Source organism: Astyanax mexicanus, unplaced genomic scaffold (genome assembly GCF_023375975.1).
Source record: "Astyanax mexicanus isolate ESR-SI-001 unplaced genomic scaffold, AstMex3_surface scaffold_31, whole genome shotgun sequence".
Taxonomy (NCBI): domain Eukaryota; kingdom Metazoa; phylum Chordata; class Actinopteri; order Characiformes; family Acestrorhamphidae; genus Astyanax; species Astyanax mexicanus.
The window spans coordinates 7,603,745-7,630,238 of NW_026040041.1; the positions used below are offsets into that span (position 1 = coordinate 7,603,745).

The 26,494-nt window shown below is 39.5% G+C and overlaps 2 protein-coding genes across 8 annotated transcripts in view; one reads left to right on the forward strand and one right to left on the reverse strand.

Annotated features, from left to right (window-relative positions):
* eva1bb (eva-1 homolog Bb (C. elegans)) overlaps positions 1 to 26,494 on the forward strand; it is a 519,072-nt gene that overhangs the window by 8,084 nt on the left and 484,494 nt on the right. Inside the window, exons 3-4 of one of the 2 annotated variants that reach the window (XR_007429924.1) lie at positions 1,006 to 1,179; positions 2,158 to 3,864. Coding sequence is in view for 1 of the 2 variants with exons in the window: in XM_022666486.2 (XP_022522207.1) it covers positions 1,006 to 1,179; positions 2,158 to 2,423 (440 nt within the window). In the remaining variant the exon portion in view is untranslated. Of the gene's footprint in view, positions 1 to 1,005; positions 1,180 to 2,157; positions 4,951 to 26,494 lie in introns of those variants that run through there. The other variant, XM_022666486.2, reaches the window with a different exon arrangement.
* Positions 7,430 to 26,494, reverse strand: part of LOC125780411 (thyroid hormone receptor-associated protein 3-like) — a 38,568-nt gene continuing 19,503 nt past the window's right edge. The window contains exons 3-13 of one of the 6 annotated variants that reach the window (XM_049472928.1): positions 23,874 to 24,656; positions 22,113 to 22,718; positions 18,999 to 19,174; positions 18,693 to 18,804; positions 16,806 to 16,881; positions 14,712 to 14,872; positions 13,173 to 13,482; positions 12,097 to 12,246; positions 8,295 to 11,521; positions 8,086 to 8,224; positions 7,430 to 8,015 (exon numbers count right to left, since the gene is read on the reverse strand). In XM_049472928.1, coding sequence (XP_049328885.1) covers positions 11,240 to 11,521; positions 12,097 to 12,246; positions 13,173 to 13,482; positions 14,712 to 14,872; positions 16,806 to 16,881; positions 18,693 to 18,804; positions 18,999 to 19,174; positions 22,113 to 22,718; positions 23,874 to 24,656 — 2,656 coding nt within the window. In that variant the 3' untranslated portion in view covers positions 7,430 to 8,015; positions 8,086 to 8,224; positions 8,295 to 11,239. Of the gene's footprint in view, positions 8,016 to 8,085; positions 11,522 to 12,096; positions 12,247 to 13,172; positions 13,483 to 14,711; positions 14,873 to 16,805; positions 16,882 to 18,692; positions 18,805 to 18,998; positions 19,175 to 22,112; positions 22,719 to 23,873; positions 24,657 to 26,494 lie in introns of all 6 variants that reach the window. The other 5 variants (XM_049472929.1, XM_049472932.1, XM_049472931.1 and 2 more) reach the window with 5 other exon arrangements.

A 26,494-nucleotide genomic window follows, 5' to 3' on the forward strand; every position in this document is an offset into this window, starting at 1 on the left:
CATTTTAAGTGATTGTCTCTTTGATTGAGTGATCCACTGTGACCACAAGCTATTTCCCTGAGTAAGTTCTGGTACAGAATAATGAGAGCAGTCGTGTAAACTTACATAATAAATTTAGCCTATTTAACCACAGATGCAGCCTTTTCTCTGAAAATCGTAAATCACCTGGAGCAACAACACTTCCACTCTGGTCAGGAAGGCACATCAGCGGCTCTACTTCCTCAGGAGGCTGAGACGAGCTGGACTCGGGAGCGCAGTCCTCACCTCCTTCTACAGATGTGTGGTGGAGAGCGTCGTGTGCTCCAGCATCAATGTGTGGCATGGAAGCTGCTCTGCTGCAGACAGGAAAGCACTGCAGAGGGTGGTGAAGGCTGCACAGAGGATTGTTGGAGTTATCTTCCCCAGCACCACAGACATTTACACCTCCAGGTGCAGGAAAAGGGCCACCTGCATCAGGAAGGATCCCACCCACCCAGCACATGCACTTTTTGTCCCACTCCCCTCAGGCCGGAGGCTGCGGAGCATTAAGTGCAAAACAACAAGACTCAGAAACAGCTTCATTCCGGAAGCTGTAAGACTCTTAAACTCCACTTAACAACACACTGCACTGACACCAAGGACAAATTACTGTTTACTGTTTACCAACATGGTCACTTTACTTGCACTGAGACACTTTATCTCCACTGCTCTAATTCACATTATCATGCTGCTATAGCACACTTGCACTCTGGACTTCATGTTGCTGAACCTTCTACTCTCTATTTCTTTTTTTATTCTTTGGGATATTTATCTATCTATTTTGTATATTCTATTTCTTTTATTGTATTCTTTTTTTATCTATATATCTATTAATAACAGCTCTTTGGGTGTAAAACTGGATTGTGAGATCACAATTTCGTTCCAGCTCATGTACCACATGTGATGTGAATGACAATAAAATCTCCTTGAATCCTTGAATCCCTTAGTTATAAGACTAATCAGTTTCTCTCTGTTTGTTGGTTGTAGAGAACGTGGAGAGCTTTGCGCTGTACTTCATGCTCGGCGTGTGCTTCGGGCTGCTGCTGGCTATGACGCTCCTCATCCTGGGAATCGCCTGCAGGCGACGAACACCCACCAAGAAACCCTCGTCACCTGACCGCAGACAACTCAAAGAGTCCAGCGAGGAGGACGAGGATGAAGGTAGGGGCTGGAGAAATCGTAAAAACGTAAAATTGTGATGTTCCTAAACGTTGTCTTGAGATATACAGCAAAAGTATTCATACACCTTTACTCTAAAATTCATTAATAAAATTCTGAGAAATCAATTGCCTTAAGAATTCACTAAATTAGTTAATAGTCCTTCAGCTGTGTGCAATTTAGTCTTAGTATGCACTGTATAAACTGTTCTGTGAAGGTCTCAGTGGTTTGTTAGAGAACACTAGTGAACAAAAAGCATCATGAAGAACCAAGTTGTTTTACAACTGTTTCTACAAAACCTACCAAGACACGGCCATGATGCACCCAAACTGACCAATCCAGCAAGGAGAGCACTGATCAGAGAAGCAAAGAGCCAAGAGGCCCATGATCACTCTGGAGGAGCTGCAGAAATCTACAACTCAAACGTCTCTTTCTTCACCAGCAACAAAAAAACCTCATATTTGAGAGACGGCTCTTAGCTTTAAAAAGGAAAATGAATGCGTTAGCAGCTCATATGTGCAGCATCTTTAGCGCATGCATAAAAGCAAAAAGACGCTTGAATTACAGTTTGACAATTCACATTCATGTCGCATGTCCATGGATCAAATACGTATCTGATTTTGGACCACATATGGAAGTGACTCAAGTCTGATTTGAAAAAAATCGGATTTGGCACATTCACACATCCATAAAAAAATCAGTTCTGAGCCACATTGAGCAATAAATCAGATTTGAGTCACTTCAGCCTGGTAATGTGAACGTAGCCTATAATAAATGTAATGATAAATAAATAAAAATAAATTAAAAATTAAAACTTTAAACTTAAATGTTTTTTAAACAATTACAGGCTTTCTGATGTTGATCAGAAACTAAAATTTTAAAATGGTTAAAATGTAATGTAAAAAAAAAGTACAAGGGGTATGAATACTTTTGCAAGCTACTGTAAAACCCCCAAATTTGGTGTTTCTGATTCTGGAACAGATGAAGGAGAAGACGAAGAGGTTGGGGGCGGGGTCAGAGATGAAGAGGAAGCGGAGGTGCCGAAGGTCGTCGTGGCAACCATGAGCGAGCGCAGCCAATCAAACGGCACCCTGAGGAGCGTCAACGTGTTTAACTCAGCGGAGGAGCTGGAGCGAGCTCGGCGTCTGGAGGAGAGGGAGCGAATCGTCCGGGAGATCTGGAGGAACGGACAGCCGGATATACTGCTGACGGGGACGGGGACACTGGGACGGGTTCACTACCGCTAACAGACTCAACACTGACTCTTTATTTTATATATTTTATATATATGTACAGTACCAGTCAAACGCTTGGACACACCTTCTTATTCAATATATAGTAAATGAATAGTGAAGTGATCTATCAGACTATGAAGGAACACATAAGGAATCATGTAGTAACTTAAAAACAGTGTTAAATAAACCAAAATACTCTGTTAACTTGTGTTTTCTGAGGCTGGTAACTCTAACAACACAGAATAATCTTACTTTTCCTTTCCTGGGGTGATCCTGATGAGTGCCAGTTTCATCATTATCACATTAACTCACTTCAACATGCCTTTTGCAATCAGTTGGTCCCTCGTAGCAATGCTTTCATTGTTTTTTTTATATACTTCAGTGTAGTCAGAGGTGAAATGAGTTTTGATGGGAGCCCCGTGGGCATCCTGCCCACATAAAAAGCTGATTGGCTGACACACAGACTCTATGCAGAAAACAGGCCAATCTGAAACCTCTTTGTTTTGCAAGCACTTCATTAATAGGCACATGAGCGGATTGCCTATCTCTTCCTCTCTTTGCCACATGTGATTGGTTGTTGATTGATTGGTGTCGCCTGCATGCCCCTTTGTGTTCACTCTTGGGCCACTCGTTCTAGATTCCGAGAAAAATCTGGGCTCCAGGGAACCGTTATTGATATGTAGTAAACTCTCGCAACTTCCGGGAGACTTGGTACATCTGTATTCACTGTATACCTGTAACTCTACCTCTTCACTACTTTACTTTAACTGATGCTCTCAAACACTTTATTACGAGACAAGAAATTCAAGTAATTAACTCTTGATGAGTTCAGCACAGCTGTTAACTGAAAGCCTGAATTCCAGGTGATGTGTAAAGCTGTCATCTTAGCAAGAGGTTTTACTTCTTGCTAAGAATCTAAAATATGAACCATTTTGGTTTGGTTACTAAATAAATCCAAATGTTTTTCTTTATACTTTGAATGAGATTAGAAGTAATCTACTATAATTATGAAAAATCAATGAATTTACAGTGTGTCCAAACTTTTGACTAAGACTGTATACAGTTGTAATTGTAATTATGTATATACATATACCAGTGATGAGCTGGTATAAGCTGAGTTTCAGGTCAAACCATACATATCAAAACACATTACAACTCTAATGCTAGAAAGTGCTACTTTTTGTTAGCACACCTATGGGAATTCTCATGGTATGTAAACACTAATAATGTAAATACTGATAACACCGATGGACATGATGGAAATTTTGAGGCCTTTCTAGATTTAAAACAAACTTTTTGAAGCTTCTAGAACAAATTCCAACACCAGCAGATGATCAGCATGACTCTCCAAACCATCACTGATCATCAGTAAATTTTACATTTCATTTAAAGTAAATCAAGGGAGCAGAGTCTGGAGGAAGAGTGGAGAGACACACAGTCCAAACTGCTCGAGGTCTAGTGTGAAGTTTCCACCAATCAGTGATGGTTTGGAGAGACATGCTGATCATCTGCTGCTGTTGATCCACTGTGTTTTATTATCAAGTCTAAAGTCAGTGCAGTTTTGTTTTCCCACAAAATCTTACAGCACTTCATGCTTCCCTCTGCTGCTGACAACTTTTATAGAGATGCGGATTTCATTTTCCAGCAGGACTTGGCACACTGCCCACACTGCACCAAAAGCACCAGTTGGTCTTAGTTATATAATATTCTAATTTTCTGAGACACTGATTTTTGGGTTTTCATTGGCTGTAATCCATAATATTATCAACAATCAAAGAAATAAACACGTTCACATTTTCAACTGATTTACTGAAATAAAGTAACTTTTCATTAATATTCTAATTCTTTGAGATGCTCTAGTATTTGCACCAGTTCTAGAGTTATAGAGTGTAGAGTTCTGTCACAAATTGATGTAATTTGCTCACACTATTTCAGTAAATAGAGTTATCTAGAGCTTTCAGCAGGTTATGAAGCTGGAACTAATTCAACACAAACAAATGTGTTAATACTCAGGAAATCCTGAGTTCCTGCATCTGAATCCACCAAAGAAAAGCTGAAGCAATAATAACAACTTTCTTCTGTGATTTAACTGTTTATTTGTGTTTTATTTCATGTTCTTATCACTTCAAGAACATCTTGTACATTTAAGCGTAAACATTTTGTACCCTGTATTTTTGAAGCATCTGTTTATACACTGTTCATATTATCATTATGTTTGAGTTGTTTTCTGCAGTTTGACGATACTCTGTCAATAAATCAATGGTTTGTACAAAAGCAGAACAATTTAATTGAGTTAAATTCCTCTGAATCTCTTTGTTTAGAAAGGTCTAAATTTGGATCTCTGACTCCAGAGTGACTGTTCTCCGGACACACCCCTAACCAGAAGCAATTTCCAGTAGAAAAATAAACTCAGTTCTCTGTCCTTTCACTTCTCGACCCAGAGCTTCCTGTGGCTGCTTTCCCACATCCCCCCGAGCCGGCAGCCCCCCGGAGGACAGATAAACCACCCAACATCCAGTCAAACTCCAGTCCTTCAGAGTTATAATGCTTCCCTACATGAGGTTTAGTTACCTTGCTATCCCGCCTTAAATGCTGCTAATTTACAATTCCTCCCTAAATGCTACTAATTTACAATTCCTCCCTAAATGCTGCTAGTTTACAATTCCTCCTTCAACATTCTGTTCATATGGACTGTTTGTGATTTCTGTGCACCCTAAGCAGAAATGTGTAAAACTCTTAAAACACTTTATCATCTACTAACTACAGTCTAAAAAGAATGTGTTTTAAGGCGGAAGGGAAATGCTACTTTAAAAATTAACAATAGACAAGATTTTTAAAAGGCATTAGCCAGGCTATATAAATCCATTCCTACATCTCCCCTTAACATGTAATATTGTAGTCACAGTGTCAAAATATGTGGATGAGATGGGACAAACGCCTTATTTATCTACAGGGATTTTCAGTTACACTGTTATTTTCTATTTATTTTGAATTGAATAACAAATGATTCCTGTGGGAGAGATCCTGTAGAATATGAATTAAAATGAATGTTGAGAAAGCTGATAAGAGATAGCAGCCAATAGCATTGTGTGTGTTTTTGCAGGATTAACTGTGAATTTTGCTGTATAATATAATATTTATGAGTATAAAGGTTATTGTGTGGTATATAAGTGCTACATTAGCTGATGTAATGGGTTTATATTTTACGTGCTGTAGACATTACTGTAGACTTCAGTTTAGTGAAACATGCGCCTTTGCTGTACTGGTTTCCATTTATACCCCAAAGAAATACATAACCCCTCCAATTATCATTGTATAATTCGCACTTTACTGATAACTGGCAACTAGTCTTTTACATGTGGAGGAATTGTGATCTACTCTTCTTTACAGAACTATTTTAATTCAGAAACAGCATAAACGTCCTGTCCTCAGTCAGACTTTAACTAGACCCTGCAAAACCTTCATTTAGTTTTTATTTTTTTAAAGACATTCAGAGGTGGACTTCTTGTTTGTGTGCTTTGGGTCATTGTCCTGCTGCAGAACCCAAGTACTCCTGAGCTTGAGGTCACTAAGCAACAGATGGACGGATTCTGATTCTCCTTCAGGATTTTCTGATAAACAGCAGAATTCCTGCTTCCATCATCTATTACAGCAAGTTATCCAGCAGCTCCAGACCATCACACACAAACACACACACTACCACCACCATGTTTTACAGCGTTCAGTATGATGATCTTTTTTTCTGAAATTATGTTAGTAAGAGGACACACACCTTCCAAAAAAAAGTTCCACTTTTGTCTCGTCAGTCTAAAGAATATTTACCCAATTATCTTGGAATTCTCCCATGGAGACCATTTTCACCCAATCTCTTTATTCTTATTATTGAATCATTAACACTGATCTTAACTGAGGCGAGTGAGATCCTGCAGTTCTTTAAATGTAGTTCTGGGTTCTTTTGGGATCTCCTGGATGAGATGTTCATACCCTTTTGGAGTAATTTCGGTTGGCCGGTCGCTCCTGGGAAGGTTCACCAGTGTTTTTCTCCATTAGTGAATAATAGTGAATCACTGTGTTTCTCTGGAGTTCCAAAGCTTTAGAAATGACTTTATAACCTTTTTCATACTGATAGATGATTAATGACTTTGTTTTCATCTGCTTCATGTTGTCAGACAGGTTCTATTTAAGTGATTTCTTTATTCTACAGGTCTGGTAGTAATCAGGCCTGGTTGTGGTTAGTAGTGAAATTAAACTCAGCTTTCTAAAACGTGATTAATCACAATTAATTAAAGGAGGCAAACACTTTTTACACAGGGCCAGATTGGTTTGGATAGTTTATTTCCCTTGATGAATGAAATCATCATTTAAAAAGTATTTTTTTATATATTTACTCAGGTTATATTTGTTTGATAATCTGAAAAATGTAAGTATGATAAAAATGCTTTCAAATAATGAGTTATAATGTGTTTTAGCTAACACTAACATTACTGCTAGTGTGGTTAACGCTCAAACTTTTATTTGCATAAAAGTGTCCGAGCCCTTAAACGGCTCATTCTGAAAGGGATTAAAACTGGTGAAATCTCTTTATGCAAGACTTCTGTGTAAAAAAAGCTTCATGAACATGTTTTGTACAGAAAATAGACCTAATCTAACTTTTGTATTAAGAAAGGTATAGTATGTCCCCTTTAAATAATAATATAATTAGCGTTCTGCACTGCTAATAGTAGCGTTGCTAATCGGTGCATTCTGTGTTAAACCGCTGACTTTCTGTAACCGTATCCCTCAATTACGCCGCTCTGTAACGGTCCACAGCCGTCAGTGTGAGAAGGATAAAGCTTCAGAGGGGCGGGGCATCTGTTCAGCCGCCACATTTCAGTGTGGAACTGCAGATATGATCAATCTCTGTTAAATACGGCTATTAAACCTGACCCGTTACCATGACATCCAGTCTCTAATAGCTCCCAGCTGCAGACCGGACTCCAGTGACCCGAACCAGCCATAAACAAACACTGCTCTTAAAATAAACCGAGGAAAGGGTTTTATTGAAACAGAAAGAATGACAGACAGAGACTGAAGCATTGCTTGAATCGTATAAACGTAATAAAACAGCCGTACAGTCGTGTAGATACAAAATCAAAATCAGGGGAAAATCAAATCAGTACACAGACTTAAAGCAGCAACAAACACATCGGTAGCCTTTTCTGACTGTGCCTTTATTCACTTTACTGTGCTAAACTAATCTATATTTCATTATGAGGAATTTAACGGACTCTGGGACTTTATCCAGGATAGCTCTCACTGTGAGTTGTAGAAGATGTTGAAACTACCTCCACCATGTTTGGAAGCTGTACCCTATCCTGGCTAGCTCTCACTGTAAGTTGTTGATGCTGAAACTACCTCCACCATGTTTGGAAGCTGTACCCTATCCTGGCTAGCTCTCACTGTAAGTTGTTGATGCTGAAACTACCTCCACCATGTTTGGAAGCTGTACCCTATCCTGGCTAGCTCTCACTGTAAGTTGTTGATGCTGAAACTACCTCCACCATGTTTGGAAGTCGTACTTTATCTTGCCTGGCTCTCACTGTGAGTTGTAGATGTTAAAACTACCTCCACCATGTTTAGAAGCTGTACTTTATCCTGGCTTGCTCTCTGTGCAAGTTGTCAATGTTAAATCTACCTCCACCATGTTTGGAAGCTGTACTTTATCCCGGCAAGTTCTCACTGTGAGTTGTGATTATTGAAACTACCTCCACCATGTAAGCTGTACTTTATCCTGGCTAGCTCTCACTGTGAGTTGTAGTAGATGTTGAAACTACCTCCACCATGTTTGGAAGCTGTACTTTATCCCGGCTAGCTCTCACTGTGAGTTATAGATAATGAAACTACCTCCACCATGTTTAGAAGCTGTACTTTATCCTGGCTAGCCCTCACTGTAAACTGGAGCCTGTACTTTATCCTGGCTAGTTCTCCCTGTGAGTTTTAGATGTTTAAACTACCACCACAAGCTGTACTTTATCCTGGCTATTCCTTACTAAAACAATATGACGAGGTCTAAGTAAACATCTGTTCCTGCAGTGGAAAAGAAGCCAATTACTCCAGCTTTTCTCTTAATTTCAAGGATGTGAATGTGGACTAATGTCCTGATTTGATGACCTGGGATGACCTATGACCTCAAAGAACCATTTGAAGCATTTTTTTATGTCATGTTAAAGAGAGTCGGAAGCTTTGGGGAGCTGAAGGTCAGATAACGTAAATGTCTGAGCAGCTAAAATACGCCAAAGGCTCTATTATTCATTCCCTAATCCTTTGCATACAAAGGCCACAATAAGTTAACTCCGCCCCCTCGCGCTGCGTCCCTTGGTTTTGAACTTTAATCTAAATGAGCTACACTTAAAACCAGAAGCTGCAACACAGGCACAGAATTACTGAACCGTCTCATAACAAATAACAAATCAAATCATATAAAAAAACAAACAAGCAAACAGATCATTAGTTGCCCTCAGGACAGACTTTTATATTACAAGACAATTCATAACATATTTAATAAAAGAAGACGAAAGTATGATCAGTTACAGGCGTCTCCTTCAGCTCATCCTCACAGCAGAGCAAAAACAATAAACACGTCCATTAATCAAAAATCTGAACTATATGATTGGATGATTGGAGATCACATGGGAAACAATAGCTTTTATATGAAGCCGTTACGGAGAATCAGGTCCGACACACAGCGCACCGACCCGGCACACAGCGCACCGACCCGGCACACAGCGCACCGACCCGGCACACAGCGCACCGACCCGGCACACAGCGGTTCAAACAAACAAACAAAAAAAACACATCTAACATACCCAGAGAAAGAGAAAAAAGAGAGAGAGAGAGAGAGAGCATGAGTGTGTGAGAAAGAGAGTGTAAGAGAAAGATAGTGAGAGTGAGTGAGAGAGAGAGAGAGAGAAAAGAAGGGGGAGAGAGCAAGTGTAAGAGAAAGAGAGCAAAAGAAGGGGGAGAGAGAGAAAGAGAGAGAGAAAGGCAAATAAAAAGAGAATGAGAGCATGAGAGGGCAGAGGAAGGGCTAAAAGAAAAAGAGTGAGAAATGAGTGCATCATCGCAGTCAGGCAAAAATCTCAGCATTTGTTATTTTTCACATTTTTGTGAAGCTGTCAGTTCTATATACTGTATTTAAATTTCAAAACAAATGGACCAATAGGAGAAATGACTTGAGGTATGACTTGAAATGACTTGAAGAAAAAAAATGCTTCTGATAATGTCTTCAAACTGCAGACATTCGCGATGTTAAACTGTTGTTTTATTCAGTTCCATTCAGAAAAAAGCAATGCAAAATTTTAATTAAGTCTGTTTAATTTGTGCATTGTTGGAAAAAGTGGCTAAAATGAATGAAATCTTGCAAAAACCATGTGTGTTCAGCCAAATGTTTCCAAAAACTTCAATTTTGAACTAAATTCCATCGTAAAAGTTTCTGTTTTAAAGAGAAAAGGTTTTAGCATGACAGCAAAAAGAGAAGAGAAGGAAAAGGTTTGAGAAATAAGAGAAAGAAGTGAGAAAGAGATGAACTGGGGTAACAGAGGAAAGGACGGAGAGTATACAGCAAAGAGGAGAGAAAGGAGGGACATTATCTGAGAATAACAGACATCATCAGGAGAATCAGGATTTATCTGTATTTAAACAGTAACATGCAGTGTACGGCCATGTTCTCACTACAGGTAATGTTCTGCATGGTTTAGTTAAGGGGAGGAGCTTGTGTAGTGCATGCAGAAGGCCTGGTATATGACCATTACACCTATACATAAACTCAACTGGACATTACCCCGACTTTATCCTGGCAGCCCTCACAGTACAGAGTACAGATAAAGTCCAGATATACAGCTCTGGAAAAAATGAAGAGAGCACTTCTGTTTCTGAATCAGTTTCTCTGATTTTGCTATTTATAGGTTTATGTTTGAGTAAAATGAACATTGTTGTTTTATTCTATAAACTACAGACAACATTTCTCCCAAATTCCACAATTAGAGCATTTATTTATAGAAAATGAGAAATGTCTGAAATAATAAAAAAGATGCAGAGCTTTCAGACCTCAAATAATGCAAAGAAAACAAGTTCATATTCATAAAGTTTTAAGAGTTCAGAAATCAATATTTAGTGCAAAATCATGTTCTCTTTCTCCACCAGTCTTACACACTGCTTTTGGATAACTTTATGCTGCTTTACTCCTGGTGCAAAAATTCAAGCAGTTCAGTTTGATTTGATGGTTTGTAATTATTTTGAGGTAAAAAAATTGGTCAAATCAAAGAAACTCATAATTTTTAAGTGGTCTCTTATTATTTTCCAGAGCTGTGTATAGAGCTGTTATGCAGAAAACAGTGTGGATTATTACTGCGCATGTGGGAAAGAGAGTTATAAAAGAAAAAGAGAGAGAGAGGGAAAGAAACCTAATTGCAGTTCCAGCTCTAAGGCACAAGTGCGTTTCTACATTGCACTATTAAACAGGAAGCAGAGACGGCAGACTGAAGAATCGTCCTGTTTAATCATCATAATAATAATAATAAAAAAGTGAAATTCAACTCCAGACAAAACGATTTCAGACCGTAAATAATAAAAAAACATGAACACAGCCTGGAACTCTAGACAGGAGCGAGTTAAACGCTTTTAAACTGAAAATAAAATCCTCACAGTGGCTCAACACCAGACGAACAGCAGCGCTAAACACTCCAGTTCACTCAGACGTGTGTGTGTGTGTGTAGATGTGTGTGTAGATGTGTGTATGGATGGATTACGGCCGCTGTATCCCCCTCAGCCTGGCTGGTGGGGGGGCGGGTTTACGGTTTGGAGGATTCGCTCTCTCCGGTTTTGTCCTCGTCTTTGTGGCCGTGCTCGGGGCCGTCGTCCGCCAGCTCCCCCTCCTCCGCCGCCCCCTGGAACATGTCGTGTGTCCACTTGGGGCTGCTGCCACTGCCGCCACCGCCACCTCCGCCGCCGCCGCCGCCACTCCCGCTGCCTCTACGCACGGTGAAGGAACCTCTGGTGCGTGGGTACTGGCCACGGCCACGGCCACGCCCATCCGGCCACTTCATCTCTGCTTCACGATCACGGTCATCATGCTGCAGAGATATATAAGAAAATATTTGTATATATATATATTTATGCTTACATTTATATGATGCAGCATTACCGAGTAGCATCACAGTGCTAACGCTCGGAGAAAAGCGCAGCGCCTCGGTTCTGATACATCAGCTCACAGACGCAGCCTTGTGCTGATCCACATCACCCTAGAAGTGATGAGGGGAAAGAGCACCATCTACTACTGTACCCACCCAGAGATAGAGCAAGACCAATTGTGCTCTCTCAGGGCTTCAGCAGCTGATGGTAAGCTGCATGACCAGGATTCAAACCAGCGATCTACCAATCATCCTGGACCACTTGGATACCCAATAGGTAAATGTTTAAGTGAAATGAACTTTGATGTTTTATTCTATAAACGACAACGAACATTTCTCCCAAATATATTGTCATTTCAAGCATTTACTTGCAGAAAATGAGAAATAAATAAGCAAAATAAATAACAAAAAAGACAGAGCTTTCAGACCTTAAATAACGCAAAGAAAACAAGTTCATATTTATTTAGAATTACTTTTAAATTACTAAATATGAAAGGAACCGATATAAATCTGATTACCTGGAAGTACTTCCTGCTCTTTGGAGTGTACTCGGGGTCCCACTCCTCGTCTTGGGGTCGTATTGGTCCGCCCACATTAGCAGGGTTACCATTGTTATTGTTGCCAGGGTAATTTCCCCGGTTCCATCCTCGGCCTCCTCTCATTCGAGGCTGGGAAACAGAAAAATCCCTTTAGTATTGTTATTATTACTATTATTACTAGAACAACAGCACAGCAACAAACCTCACTTGTGTTTAAACAGCAATTAAACACAGCAGAGCCATGTATAGTGCTTCGGCCTTGAGGAAGCACTACAGTTATACAACATTTAGAACATCTTTTAACAGAATCTTTAGTCCCATGTTTTTCAGACTATAAGACTGACTATAAGGATTATAAGGCGCATTTAAAGAGACACTATAAGGAACTTTTAATACAGCAGATCTTGTCGCTGAGTGGTGGTGGGAGATGGTGGTGCTAACTAAGTTAAGATAAAGTTCTCCAGCACTTAGGCTGGAGCCGAGGCATTAGCGGCTAACCGCTAGCCCAACATTGCAACACTGGAACCCTGAGCGTAGGTATTTTAACATGGAAACTGCACAGGCTACAGTCAGATATGCTCATGCTGCTCCAGCAGTGCTAGCCGAGGTTAGCAGAATGCTAAAGGGCCTATATAATCCCCTCTGAATTGCCAAAGAGCTAGCGGTTAGCGGCTAATGCTGCTCCAGTCTCAGTGCTGGAGAACTAAACTGAAACTTACTGCTCCTTAATACCTGACTGGTACAATTTATACATAAGGTGGGAAAATTAAAGGATTTTAAGTCCGCCTTATAGTCCGAAAATTACAATATTTTCTAAATTCAGTCCTTGCTTTAGGCGTTTTAGACATTTGGACCCTATTATACCACATGACATCTGGAAAACTCTTGCTTTATCTAAAACTCTGTCTTACTTCAATCATCTATAAACACAGATGCCAAAAACCAAACCAAAACCTTAATTTTTGCACACATTACCATATATCAGAATGTGCTTCAGCTCAGTTCTACACACCATGTGTTCATCATTGTAGTAAAATCCAGGCTACAGTACTTACGAAGCCTCGTTCGTGTCCCCCGCGTCCTCTATCGTATCCTCCTCGATCGTATCCTCCCCGGTCGTATCCTCCGCGGTCGTAGCCCCCCCGTCCCCTCTCATAGCCTCGCTCCATGTGGCCCCCCTCGTAGTCCCGGGGCCCGCGGTCCATGGGGCCCGGGTACTCTCGGGGTCCCAGGCGAGACTTATCGAACCCCCCCTTCTCCGCGTGCTCCTCCTCCCCGTGGTAGTCCCGGGAGCGGTACGGCTGCGGGGACGGAGACGAGGAAGAGGAGGAGGAAGGAGAACGCTCGCGCTTCTTCTTACTTTTCCTTAAAACGAGGGATAAAGTCAGTCATCAGGGAACAGGTGATTACAGAGGCTTGGGGTTTGAGCCTGTGCAGTGTTCTACAGAGCTCTACAAATCAATAAATAATGATTTAATGCACATTTAAGGAAGTCATTGTTGGTTCTTCACGGCTCTTTTGTAAGAACAGAGACTTTTTCTTATTCTGTGATGTAAGAAGAATAATTAAACACATCAGGTATGATCTTTTTCCAGCTTTTATCACATTCTCCTTCAATTTTACCTGTTTTTCACCTGTAGAAAATAGGAAATGACTAATTATACAGAGAGCAAAAAGCAGAATCTTTAAATTCCAAATTATAAATTGTATTTGGTCGAGTCACTTGAACATAAGCTTCACTGAAAACGCACAGCACATAGAATAGTACACAGTAATCTGTGTGGGTTGTGGCCTCCAAACCTGCCCATCGACAATCCCCCAATCCCATTTCCACACCCCGGTTGCCAGGTATATAACATAACAGCAGAAAATAAGTGAGCTGTAGCCATGGAAACGAGTGAGCTTGCTATTTAACTCTGCTGAACAGGTAATCACTGAGCTTCGGTAAGGTTTGCTAACCATAGCTAGGTAACTTACCACCACCACTAGTGTAAAACAGATGGGCATTTTGGACACTGTAAAACAAATCTATTTACTTTAACACTGACTGTGTCACACAAAAATATATATATTTGCTCAAAAATAGAAAATAACCTTTAGTATTTTTAAAATTCACTCCTTGCTTTTTTTAAAGACGTCTTAAACATCCAAAAAACTCCTGCCTTACCCAAAATAGCCACACACCGACATGCCAAAAGTCATGGGACAGCAGTATGCAAACTGATTACGAACTGTTATGTCAGGGAAGGGCTCAGGAATGCCCACAACTGTATAAGTTGTGAGGTGATATCTTGTGAGGAAGGCTGAACACTCGCAAGCATGCTCACGGCCGGGTTCACTCGTGTGAACAGACGAGTGACTTCTGCACTGAATGCAATTGTGAACAATGACGAAGACCACATATTCCACAGGTCAAAAGTCATGGGACGCAATACCTCCACAATAGTTCCTGTCCCATGATATGTGGCATGTCTGTATATGGCTGTCAGTTGTCGACAAACAATCGATAAACAAAACAAAGACCATTAAAGAGAATTAAACGTTAATAAATACGGATCCTCATCAGTTCAGATCTGTTACCCTGCAGGACTTACTTGGACTTCTTGTGTTTGGAGGGTTTGTCTGGAGACAGTTCTCGGCTGGGGGTGCGAGACCCGGCTGAGCCCTTGCCCCCCTCGCGTTTGGGGTATTTTTTACGTCGCTCAATATCCAATCGCAGGTCCATAGATTCTCCTTCATATTTTTTGCTATAATCCTGTGGAGACACACAGATGCAGTGCAGAATTAATACAGGATTATTAATACTCTGATAAACTAAGAATGAAGCCTGGATTAAGTGTGAATAAAAGGTTTCAGTGAAATATTCCCCACTGACTGAAGAATTCAGCCCTGAATTTACACTTTTGTGATACAAATGAACCAATAGAAAGAAGCCCTGGGAAACCATATTTAAGACTGAGGTTTGTTTAGAAAGAGCAACAATATCACTATTAAACTTGGGAAAAATGTCCCATAATCTGTAAACTGTAAGTGAGGCAGAAATACACATCAGTGAACGGGAAGCTGTGAACCACCTGTTGACAAAAATAAATGGGTTGCAGTGCGCCATCTACTGGTGACTCAGAGGAACGACAAAGAGTAAACCTTCAATTTCAGAGGTAAAAAAACAAAGAAATAAAGATTACAATATAAAACCATATAAAATATACAGTACCAGTCAAAAGTCTGAACATACCTCTTCTTGTTCAGTGTTTTTTCTCTTATCTCTTAATTTAATTTATTTTCTACATTGTAGATTAATATTAAAGACATGGAAAAGATTAAGGAACACATATAGAATTACATAATAAACAGTTAAAAAGTGTTTTTCCTCCACATTAATCCCCTGATCTAAACCTGATGAATTGAGATGGTGATTTGAGGTGATTTAATTGGGATGAGCTGGAGCTTCACTATTGTTCAGCACCTCCAGAAACTCCTTCCTTCAAGACGCTGAGAAAACTATTCCAGGTGACTCTCCCTCATGAAGACACTGAGATTAAAATCTCACCAAGAGTCTGCAGATCTGTCCTCAAAGATACATGTGATACTTAGAAGAATCTAAAGTATAATAAAACATATATATAAAAATAATTCAGCGTGTGTTCCTGTATATAGCTTTAATATAGTGTTTAATTTTACATTTACAAGGGAAAAATCATTATAAAAGGAGAGAAAACACACTGAATCAGAAGAAAAGAGGTGTGTCCAAACTTTTGACTGGTACTGTATATACATTTAATGCATTATAAAACAAAAAAGTCCATTTTAAAGATATATAATTTCTTTCCACAGGATAACGGTGAGATGGATAAATGTATTTTTTAATAATACATATACACATCTTTGCGCAATTCATTAAAACTGAACTCTAACAGCATCTAAAAGCACATTTTTTTATTTTTATACATAAAAAAGCATTAATTTAAGATAGCCCTGTAAAATAGGTTAAACTATTGTTTCTGACCAAAAAAACCCTGTTTTTCCAAAATAATAACTTTATAAGAGAAGGAAAACTTCACAGAATGGACGTTAATATAACAAAAATGTAAAAAATGAATCATTAAAGACGTTTTCTTAGCAGAGCCACAATATGGTCTAGACTAGGGTTAAATAAAGCTGAAAGAATGAGGTTTTTTTTTTTTTCAATTTCTTCCATCATTAAAACAGTGATTCTAGAACCATAAACATCATACTGTGACAAAAAGAAGAGTGTTGGGCACCCAAAGAACATGTGTAGTGCACATATAAAAAAACAAGTGAGGCTACAGAGGAGAGATCTGATGGGAAAGCAGCATGCTCCATGCTTTCCCCAGCGTGATTAGTACAGAGCCTCACTTGTTCAAAATGCAGGTTCGAGGAGGAATACTTACTATGGCGTTCGCTTAGAGGTCCACTGAAAGGCTTGGACAACAGGATCAATAGTCACTTCCTTTTTGATTAGCCTTTTGTTTGGGCATGTACGTACCCACCGATTAATCATATCACAAAAGCTGGAGGGGGAGGGCGTAATGCTGAGTAATACAAAAGGTACTCGGGGTTCTGCTGTATTAGAATTATGCACCTCCTTTAAATGGGGGGAAAAAGCACATTGCAGTTTCAGCTGGCACACACTGAGCTGGAATTTTGATTTGAAAACGCTCTGTCACCTTATACTCGCTCTCTTCCATATCCTCAAACAGACGAGAGTGCTTCTTAAAAGCACTGGGAGACACATCAATTCTCCTACGGGGAGAGAGAGAGAGAGACAAAAACAGAGGTTACCCTGATAAAGAACTTATAATATTTACTTATTTAAGAATTAACAGGTCAGTTTAATATTAACCCATATCATTCCATCATTATAAATTCTATAAAATCAATATATAACTTGTTTCATAACTGAAAATGAGAAATGTGGCCTCTTTTTCACTGCAGAGCCAAACAGTTCTGGGTATGGAGGGTAATATCGCACAGTAGCGATGTGAAACGAGCCCCAAACTGGCGTGCTAACACCATGCTAACAAAGATAGACAGAGCTCTTCATTGTTGTTGTACAGTGAAACTACTGGAGATCGGTTGCTGGCATGCTAACACTGCAGTAGTAATGGTTGAGGAAGCAGCCCCCCCCTTAGAGCCCAAAAACTCATTTTAAGCACGTGCCTGATTTAAACCATTAAAACATTGTTTTTAGTAAGTAAGGGCATAAAAACTGTCCTTTTTAATTACAATTCCAAGCTGTTAATGCAGGTAAAGCATAAAGGCTGGTTTAGACTGTCCGCACGAAGAGCTGTGCAATGAAGACGTGTTTATTCTCTATTGTGATGTGCATCTGTATGTCAGGTGCCTGTACTTCCTGATTTCTGCCCTCAAAAGTTTCCATTGCCTTGCCTGACCGCCATGTCTGCACCTTTATAGGGCTGGGAATCGAAATTAGATACCAAAAAGGCACTGACCGAAATGTCTCGGTACTACTGTTTTCGATACTTAGTATGAAACAAGAATAAACACAGAGAGAGCACAATCACAGCGGCGCCCTGGAGCACACAAGTGGAGATTATTCAGACTGTTGATACACCGCCGCTGTGCTGAAATCTCAGGTGCTCGCTCTGTCTCTCTCCTTCTCTTTTGCACTGTCTCTCAACCCCCCCTCTACACTGTGATATTATAATACAGCACAAAAATATCTAGTCTGTCAGACCTTAAGCCACACTACACTATTCTTACTGTCACTCACTATAATATTGGGAAATTCTAGCATTAAAAAAAATGCATCATGATTTTTTTTATTTTTAGGTTATTGACACCACTAACAGAAATATAATTTATAATTATAAAAATTGTAATAAAAACTGAAATGCATCCAGTAATATGCTTCTGAAAAAAATGTGATGTTATTAAATAAATACGCTGTGTGGGAATAATTATCGCTTAAAAAAAAAAAAAAAAAGAAGTTTAGAAAAAGGTATTATAAAAAGTACCGTTTGGGTACTTGGTACTGAATTTAAGGTACCAACCAGCAGCATTTTAAAACAATACCCAGTCCTACACCCTGTGAGACCATAAACCGAAAACACCACCAGACGAGTGGAGAAGCTGGTGCTGCATGATTACATTCTGACTTCTGCATCTTTATTTTTAGTGATTAAAGTGATTTTTATACTTTGCACTACTGTAATATCATGCCATAGCTTTATATAATATTAAAAACAGCATTAAATAGATCGGGTTGATGCTGTGCATTGTAGAACGAGTATAACTGCAATGTTAAAAGAGGACAGTAACTGTCGTGCTAACAACATGATAGTGACGTTGGATGAGGCTGGTAGCTGGAGTGCTTATGTGCTTAAGTTGGACGAGGCCTATAGCAGTCAATTTTGGACATGCGCAAAGTGTTCTTTCTCTAGTTAGCATGCTAACGTGAACATCGGACACATCCAACGACAGAAACTGGCAGTGGAATTGGCATGTAATAGCCTAATTAATAAATAGGGCCCATTTGTCTCTGCAGTGATAAACAGGTTTTACTGTATTAAAGGCCTCTTTAACACACTTACCTGTGGATCTCAGGACTCTTTCTTTGCCTCATCATTTCCATCTGTGCGGCTTTTCTTTGGTACATGCCGAATCGCTCGTTCAGAGTCATCCCAGACGAGCGAAAGTGTTGAGCTACGAACAGCGAGAGAAAAAGACGAGAAATGGTTTTATATACAGTTGAATTAAACGCTATAAAATAAACTTAGCCTGATTCTACTCCCCCATCATCATCAACACAACGCACACGCAGACTGTCGGGTCCGGACCCTGAGAACTGTCCTGAGATCAGCTGCAGGTGATTTACAGTGATTAAAAGCTGGATTTACCTTTGATGTGATGAACTATGGTGACTATGTGCTGAGCGAACAGCTCTGAGGGGCTGCGGCGGAGCTGAGCAGCCTGAATGTGCTGGAAGATGGAGCGGAACTCCTCCTGATCTTTCTTAGCAGGGTGCACTAGATCCTGAGACAGCCGTCTCTCTTTGGACAGTGCACCACCTGAGCTGGAATAGGAGGGAAAGGAAGAACTCGGCCATGTTAATAACTGTAGGGGAAGATTATAAAGGCTGTAAAGCTCTATAGAGTCACTGTCACGACCAGATATGAATTATTATGGAGTTTATGAAGCTATCTATAGGAGCTTTCAGGAGATCACATTCAAATCCATAGGCATTAATATAGAAAATACTATATAGAAAATCCTAGCAAGAACCTACTGTTATGATACAGATCAGAGTACAGATATTGAATAAACTGATATATTTTAATATTGAGACAATGTAAGCAAGGCATGCTATTAAAACACCCAATCATATGCATAAAACCTGAAAAGAATCAAATATTTCTCTTTATCCCATTCGAATAGTGGGATCTGAACATGCAGGATTCTTGCATAATTTTAAAAGTCACATTTAATGCTTTTTAAGACCTAAATAAATATAATTTCAGACCCAAAAATGTAGAAAATAATTTATTGTATTGGAAATCAAAACTTTTATCTTTTTTTTTTTCAAATTTATTCTACTGTGATGCAGAACAGAGCCAACATAACGTATGTAAAGTTGCATTATGTTAAACAACACACTGAACTGCATGTAGGAACCATAAAAAGGATCATTAAATTAAAGTGTTTTAATTTAAGACATTTTAAGGACCGGCTGGAACATAGGGGTGGGCGATATGGCTCTAAAATAATATCACGATATTTCAGGGTATTTTTGCGATAACGATATACTTGGCAATATAGGAAAACAGAAAAATAATTAATTAATTTCAGGAATATAGTATAATAGTATTACAGCATAATCATAATGTGGCAAAATAAATAATATAGCATAAAATAATATAATGCAGCAAATAATATTGCAGAATATTTAGTGCATGCATATAAACTGCAAATTAAAAAAATTATAAAATAAATACACCTAAAGCTTCACAGTAAATAATAGACTACTTTTAAGACAGAACAGCCCTTTTATCACAATATGGATTTTTAATATCATGATATTTCTGTGTCACGATATATTGTATACGATATAATATTGCCCACCCCTAAAGGAACCCTGACATTTTTGAAGGTAAACTATCTATAAATATCAGTGTTTTGTTTTTAAGAATTGATGCAACGCTCTTAAGGCCTTTTAAGGCTGATTTATACTTGTGCGTCAAGTTAACACCGCCTCTATGGCGTTCAAAAAACGTTTAAGTCTGTGCATTGTAGAGTTGCACGGTGTACCGAAGGTTCGATTCTTTTTCGATACTACGTCATCACAAACGATTCGGTTCTTTAGCGTTCGATGCTTTCGATACTGTATATAGCCCAGTCACTAGCTTCAAATGAGTCAAATTAGTAGGCGCGATTTGATTCAGTTCATAAGAAAACTGATTCACACCGCAGCAGTCGGTGTGGCAGGATTCAAACTTAGTGTTCTGAACAAATGAATCGATTCACGCGCAAGCCAGCAGAGCAGCAGCGAGTGTAGAATGGCGACGGCTAAAATAACAGATGTCTCTCGTCCGCGACTTGTGGACAAAACGGGCGCGGGGAGTGAAGTGTGGGAAAATAGTCTGAGATGTAGGCATCTGTTTTTTATTGATATTTTTAAATAAAATAACGAAAACTGAAAGTGAAATTAAACTACTTTATTTATTAGCGCTGTTTTCACTCCCGCAGTTGTACAGCGGGGGGTGTTGTGCCGATTCTGTCCGCGAAGCGGGAGTCGGATTCAGTAGCGGATTCGGCACAAGCGCGGCGGCACCTCGCGGTCCGCGCTGTTCGTTGTAAGCGCTCGCGCTAGCCGCAAAATACGACAGAAAACACTGAATGAGCACGAGGAGATAAAAAGAGAACCTTTACCTGTGAGTAGCTCACATCAGAACACGCAAATCTCTCTCACTCTCGCTCTCTCACTCTTTCTCTGTCTGTCTCTCTCTCTCGCACGTGAACACCTCCGCGTTTGACCTGCAGCACTGTGTTTAGCTGTTCTTAAAAATCATTTTAATTAAATAATAGTTCTATGCTTCTATGTTACAGTGTTATTCTGATCATATTTCGCTCATTCATTTAGCAGACAAGCACCCTGATCTCTACAAAGAGCTGAGAAGTCGACAGGTTAGTGGAGTTAGTCAAGATACACTCTGTCTGTAGCTTTACTAAGATTTACTAGCGACTGCTAGTAAATCACGTTAACATGGAGAGGAGTGTGCAGGAGTTTTGTTTTGGACCCGTGTTTTTCTCTATTTCTCCATTATCCCATTGGCTGTGAAACATGAACTCAAGATGTTCACGTTTTCGCGTTTCCATCGCAAATCTGTGGTCAGGCACGTAGCCTGCTTGATCGTTACACTGAACATGGGCTTATTAAAAACGGTAAACGGTTGATTAATAAAACGGAGCAGTGAGTGTTAAAATGAACATAACATTGTAATGTTCTTCTGTCTCTTTATTTTCCTTATTCAGAACTTAACTTCTGCCCGCCCGTCAGGTTCACATAGTCAGGCTACCATTACCTCTGGTTTTAGTTTTAGTTTTTAGGAAGTGTTTAGATAATTATGTTATAGTTAAGGTTATAATAACGAAACTTGTTTTTTGTTCAAATGTTTTATTTTAGAATAAAAACGTTTGCACCGATTGTTCAGTGTTCAATCCAGTTCAGTCAAAAATAAACATTTTATGTTCAGATATTTTAATTGTTTTTTTTTCTTCCAAGTATCGTTTTGGTATCGAGAATCGTGATACTACAGTGGGTATCGGTATCGAAGTCAAAATGTTGGTATCGTGACAACCCTAGTGCATTGATGTGTATGTGTTAAGCTGCAGTTGAACCACAGAGCGGATATGTAAAGGTGCGAAGGCGTAGAGATACGCATCAGGGCTACGGGGTAGATTTGACGCAGAAGCATAAACCTGCCTAAAAAAAGTGAAAAGTGATTGTTAATTACCTCTCAGCCTCTTCATTGAACGTTTTTAGGCTAAAATTGAACTCCGGGTCTCTCTTCTTGGACGATTTGGCCGGAGGCGAGGCCTCCTGCGCTGCAGGGAACAGCGGCCTGCCCCTCTCCGAGCCTCTAGAGGGCGACGGAGACGACGGGCTGGCGCGGTTCTTCTTCTTCTCCTTCTTCTTGGAGGCTTTCTCCTCCTTACGCGCCGCCTGCTTGCGGCTGCGGTAGAGCTCCTCCAGGACCTGCTCCTCGTCCTCGGCGTCGTCCTCCGGCTGCGGCGGAGCGTCTTTATTAGAGCCGTACGAGTCGTCGTCCCACTTCCCGAAGCGCTCCTCGAACAGCTCCCGCGCCGAGAGCGTGGCCTTCACCTTGTACTTAGACTCCTCCTCCGTCTTCCTCTCCTTCAGACCCTTCAGATACGCCTCTTCCTCCTCGTCCAGGAAGGGCAGGCCCTTATCGCTCTTGGTCTCGCTGTAGACCGTGTCCGTGTCGAACAGTCCTCTCTGCTTCCTGCTGTTCTTCTCCTTCTCCGCGTCCGCGGCGCTCGCGTCTTCCTCCGGGTTATCATCCCAATCCGACGACGGCTTTTTCTTCTCTGCCAAAAACCTGAAGTGAATCATCCACACGTGTGTTTATACAGATTTACAGAGAAAGTGTGGACACAAGCTTTAGGATTTCATGTTTTTTACTTTATACTTTAACCTTCAGAACTAGGCCTGGGCGATAATCATTTAATTTTTGGCTTTAAATAAAAAAAAAATACTGACTATATGTGCGACCAAGAGATAAATCATCTGGCTGATTATTGTATCAGGATTTACAAACATAAATGTGTCTTAAATGTTCAATGTATAAGCCACTGGAATTGAATTAGTTTATCTATTTTTATAATACTGTAATTTTAGATGATACTAAGCATTAACAATGCTAAGAATGTTCATTTAAATTTAGTTATTTTATTATTATTATTATTATTATTAAAAGAGCTCAAATAAAAAAATATATATACATATATATATATACATATATATCTGCTGCGATATAACCTAAATGTTGACTTTACCCATCCACCACTTGCTCTTTCTAGATAAAAAAAAAAAAATAAATAAATAAATAAATATAATAATACATATACGTATATATATATATATATATATATATGAATAGTTTGATCACTAATAATGTTGATAGTTAACATTATATTTTCTTTTAATATTAGTTTTTAAAAAAAAAAAAAGCATGAAAATACAAAAGAAAACAAAAAAAAACAGTATTTAAAACAAATTGTATTATCACCAAGGCCTAATTTGAACAGTCTGAACAATCTAAATGAATATCTTATTATTCATGATCATTTACATCATAAATATATAAAAAAATAAAAGCTCAATCAATCAATGAAACAGGCAAACAAACAGCGAGCACTCAAAAAAAAACTGCACCACAGCAGACATGATTGATCAGTACTCATCTGGGGGAGGAAATATACTTACATCCTCTAAAGCTTTATCTCCTAAATTATGGGATTGCAAACAACCTCATATCACAGGATTTGGATTTTTTTTTTTTTGCGTTTGAACTGAGATGACCTCCATTTTACCCTTTATTCCTCTCGAGGCTCTCTGTTGGCTGTGCACAGACTGAACACATTTGAAAGAATGATTATAAATCAAACACTGAGAGAAAGAGAGAGAGAAACACAAAGAGAGGGATGCTGGTATAAAATTAAAGGTCTGGATGGAGAGAGGAGAGATCACCTACTTTTTGAAGGCGGTGGAGATCTGGGCTGATTTGTCTCCGGTCTTCATGTCCTCTTTGGAGAAGAAGCCGAAGCCGGTGGAGGTGGAGGAGGCGGGTTTCGGGGGGCTCTTGCTCTCGATGCTCCTCCACAGGGAGGCGCTGTTAGCAGAAGAGCCGGAGATGGACACTTTGACCTCGGGCTGACCCCCGGCGGGCGGCTGTGCCAGGCCGGACTGCTTGGGGCTGGTGTCGTAGTCGCTCATGCTCTCCCACTTGCTGGGCGGCTCCTCGGGTACGGCGGGCGCGGTCTTGGCGGGTTCCTCCTCTTTAACCAGGGCTTTTCCGTCGCCGGGCGACCCCTTGCTCTTGGAGTCTTTGGAGCGACGCTTCCCCGAACTCCGCCTACGCGGGGAGGAGGAGCGGGAGGAGGAGCTGGAGTGGCGGGAGCGGGAGGACGAGCGCTCGGAGTAGTGGGAGCGCGAGCGGCTGCCGGATCGTTTGCGAGGGGTGCGGGAGCGAGAGCGCCCCCTCTTGGGGCTGTGGGAGTGGTGCTCGTAGGGCTGCTGCTGGTCGCGGTGGCCGCCGTGCCAGTTATTAGAGCGGTAGCCATAGTTACCACCGCCGCCTCCTCCTCCTCCTCCGCCCCGGTTGTACCCACGGGGGAAGTAGCCGCGACCTCTGCCCCGGTTGTAGTAGAACGGCCTGCGGTAGCCGCGGTATCCGCGGGTGTACCCACGGTTACCCTGGAAATCTCTAGAAGGGTAGTTCCGTTCCCGACTGTGCGAACGGGAGCGAGATCTAGAGCTACAGAGGAAAGAAAGAAAGAGAAAGAAAAAAAAAACAGAGAAGAGGATTTAATATAACAGTGTTTTATTAAAAAATAAACAATACAACAGTCTAGTTTAGGGTGTTATATTTTGTGATCTACAGGAAGCTACTGTACAGCAGTACCTAAATAGGGAGAAAAAAGAAAGATGAGACAGAAGAGAAAGAAAAAATAAGAAAAAGAGAGAAAAGTGAAAAGAGAAAGGTAGACACAGAGAGAACAATAGCAAAGAGAACAAGAAAAAGATCTTAGCAGAGAAAAAGAGAGAAAGACATCTAGAGGAAAAAAGTAAGGATAAGAGCTAGACAGTGAGAGCGAAAGAAAGGGATAGATAAAGCTACAGATAGAAATAAGAGAAAGAGAGAAAAATAACAAAAAAACACAAATACAGAAAAATGCAAAAAAGAAAGTCAGACAATGACAGAGAACGGGAATGAAAGACAAAAGAAAAAAACAAGAAAAGAAGAGATTAAAAAATAGAGAGAAAACAAGAAAAGAAAAAATGAAAAAGAGAAAAAAAGAAAAGAAGACTTTCAAAAATAATACAATCTTAGCGTGTATAGAAAATACGGTACTGACTTGAGGCTTTGAATTATACAATATTTCGAACAAAAAAAAAAAAAGGAAAAGTCTGAGGAGAAGACAATCAGAGAACAAAAAGGTCTTAGCAGTGAAAGAAAGAAAAATAAAAAGAAAGAATATTATTAAAAAGACATTTGAATTATTGCATTATAATTAATTTCAATATCCGACATAAACAAAACATTCTTAAACAAAACCATGTACCAGGCTCTACTAATAAATGATATGTAGTGATTACCGTGGTCACATTTATACAGTATATGTTGTATGATACTGTATTAAAATGAATAGCAATGATCAAAACAGGCCTAGTGCTGATTATACTGCATATAGAATATATTAAAAAAGGACCATAACTGTAATATTGTAGCTGCAGTGTCTCTGAGGTTATTGCTGTGTATGAATTAATTCTAATAAAGGATGTGAACGGGTGGCGCTGTGTGAAATTGTTTATTGTTTAGAGGGAGGAAACTAAACAGAATTCAGTTTTCAAATTCTGTCGTAGAAACACTGTAATTAAAGCAGCAGTGTGGCGACTTTCATCATCCAGTGCAGTGTGATCAGTCAGTGAAATACAACAAATAGTTGTATAACTCGTATAGAAATTTTAACAGATTTGTCCAAAAACAGCAAAACAAACAAACAAACAAAAAAACACTTTAAATATGTGAAGAAGCACTGTTCAAAGTGCTTTTAAAAATATTTATAAAAATTTAAAAAGCTAAAAAGCCTTTTTTAATGACCTATTTATATAATTTAAATAAATTAGACCTATATTTATTATTTAAAAAATAAAGATTTTACAAATAAAGTGCTGATGACTCCACATTTTATTATTTTAAGTTTTATTATAATATACTGCATATGTATCTACGATGCCTGGCGAGATTCCATGCAGACAATATACCAAACAATACACTGAACTCAGTTTAATATTGTAGTGAATAATACTGTATAGGGTTTTTATAGTTAATAGGATGTCAGGTTAAGGTAAGTGTTTAATCTGGGCCTGTGATATTACTGTGTGTGTAGTTACTGTATGAGCCTGAGACTAGAGTGTTGCATATTTTATTAGACAGATGTATTATAGCAGATTATAATTGTCCAATGTTCTTAAAACGTAAATACCACCACGTATTACATACTCAGTAGAATTGGAAAGTTAATGGAATTAATTTGCTTAGTTGAATTAGTTGAAGTGTTTTAATGCAATTTTCAAAATGGGATAATGGAC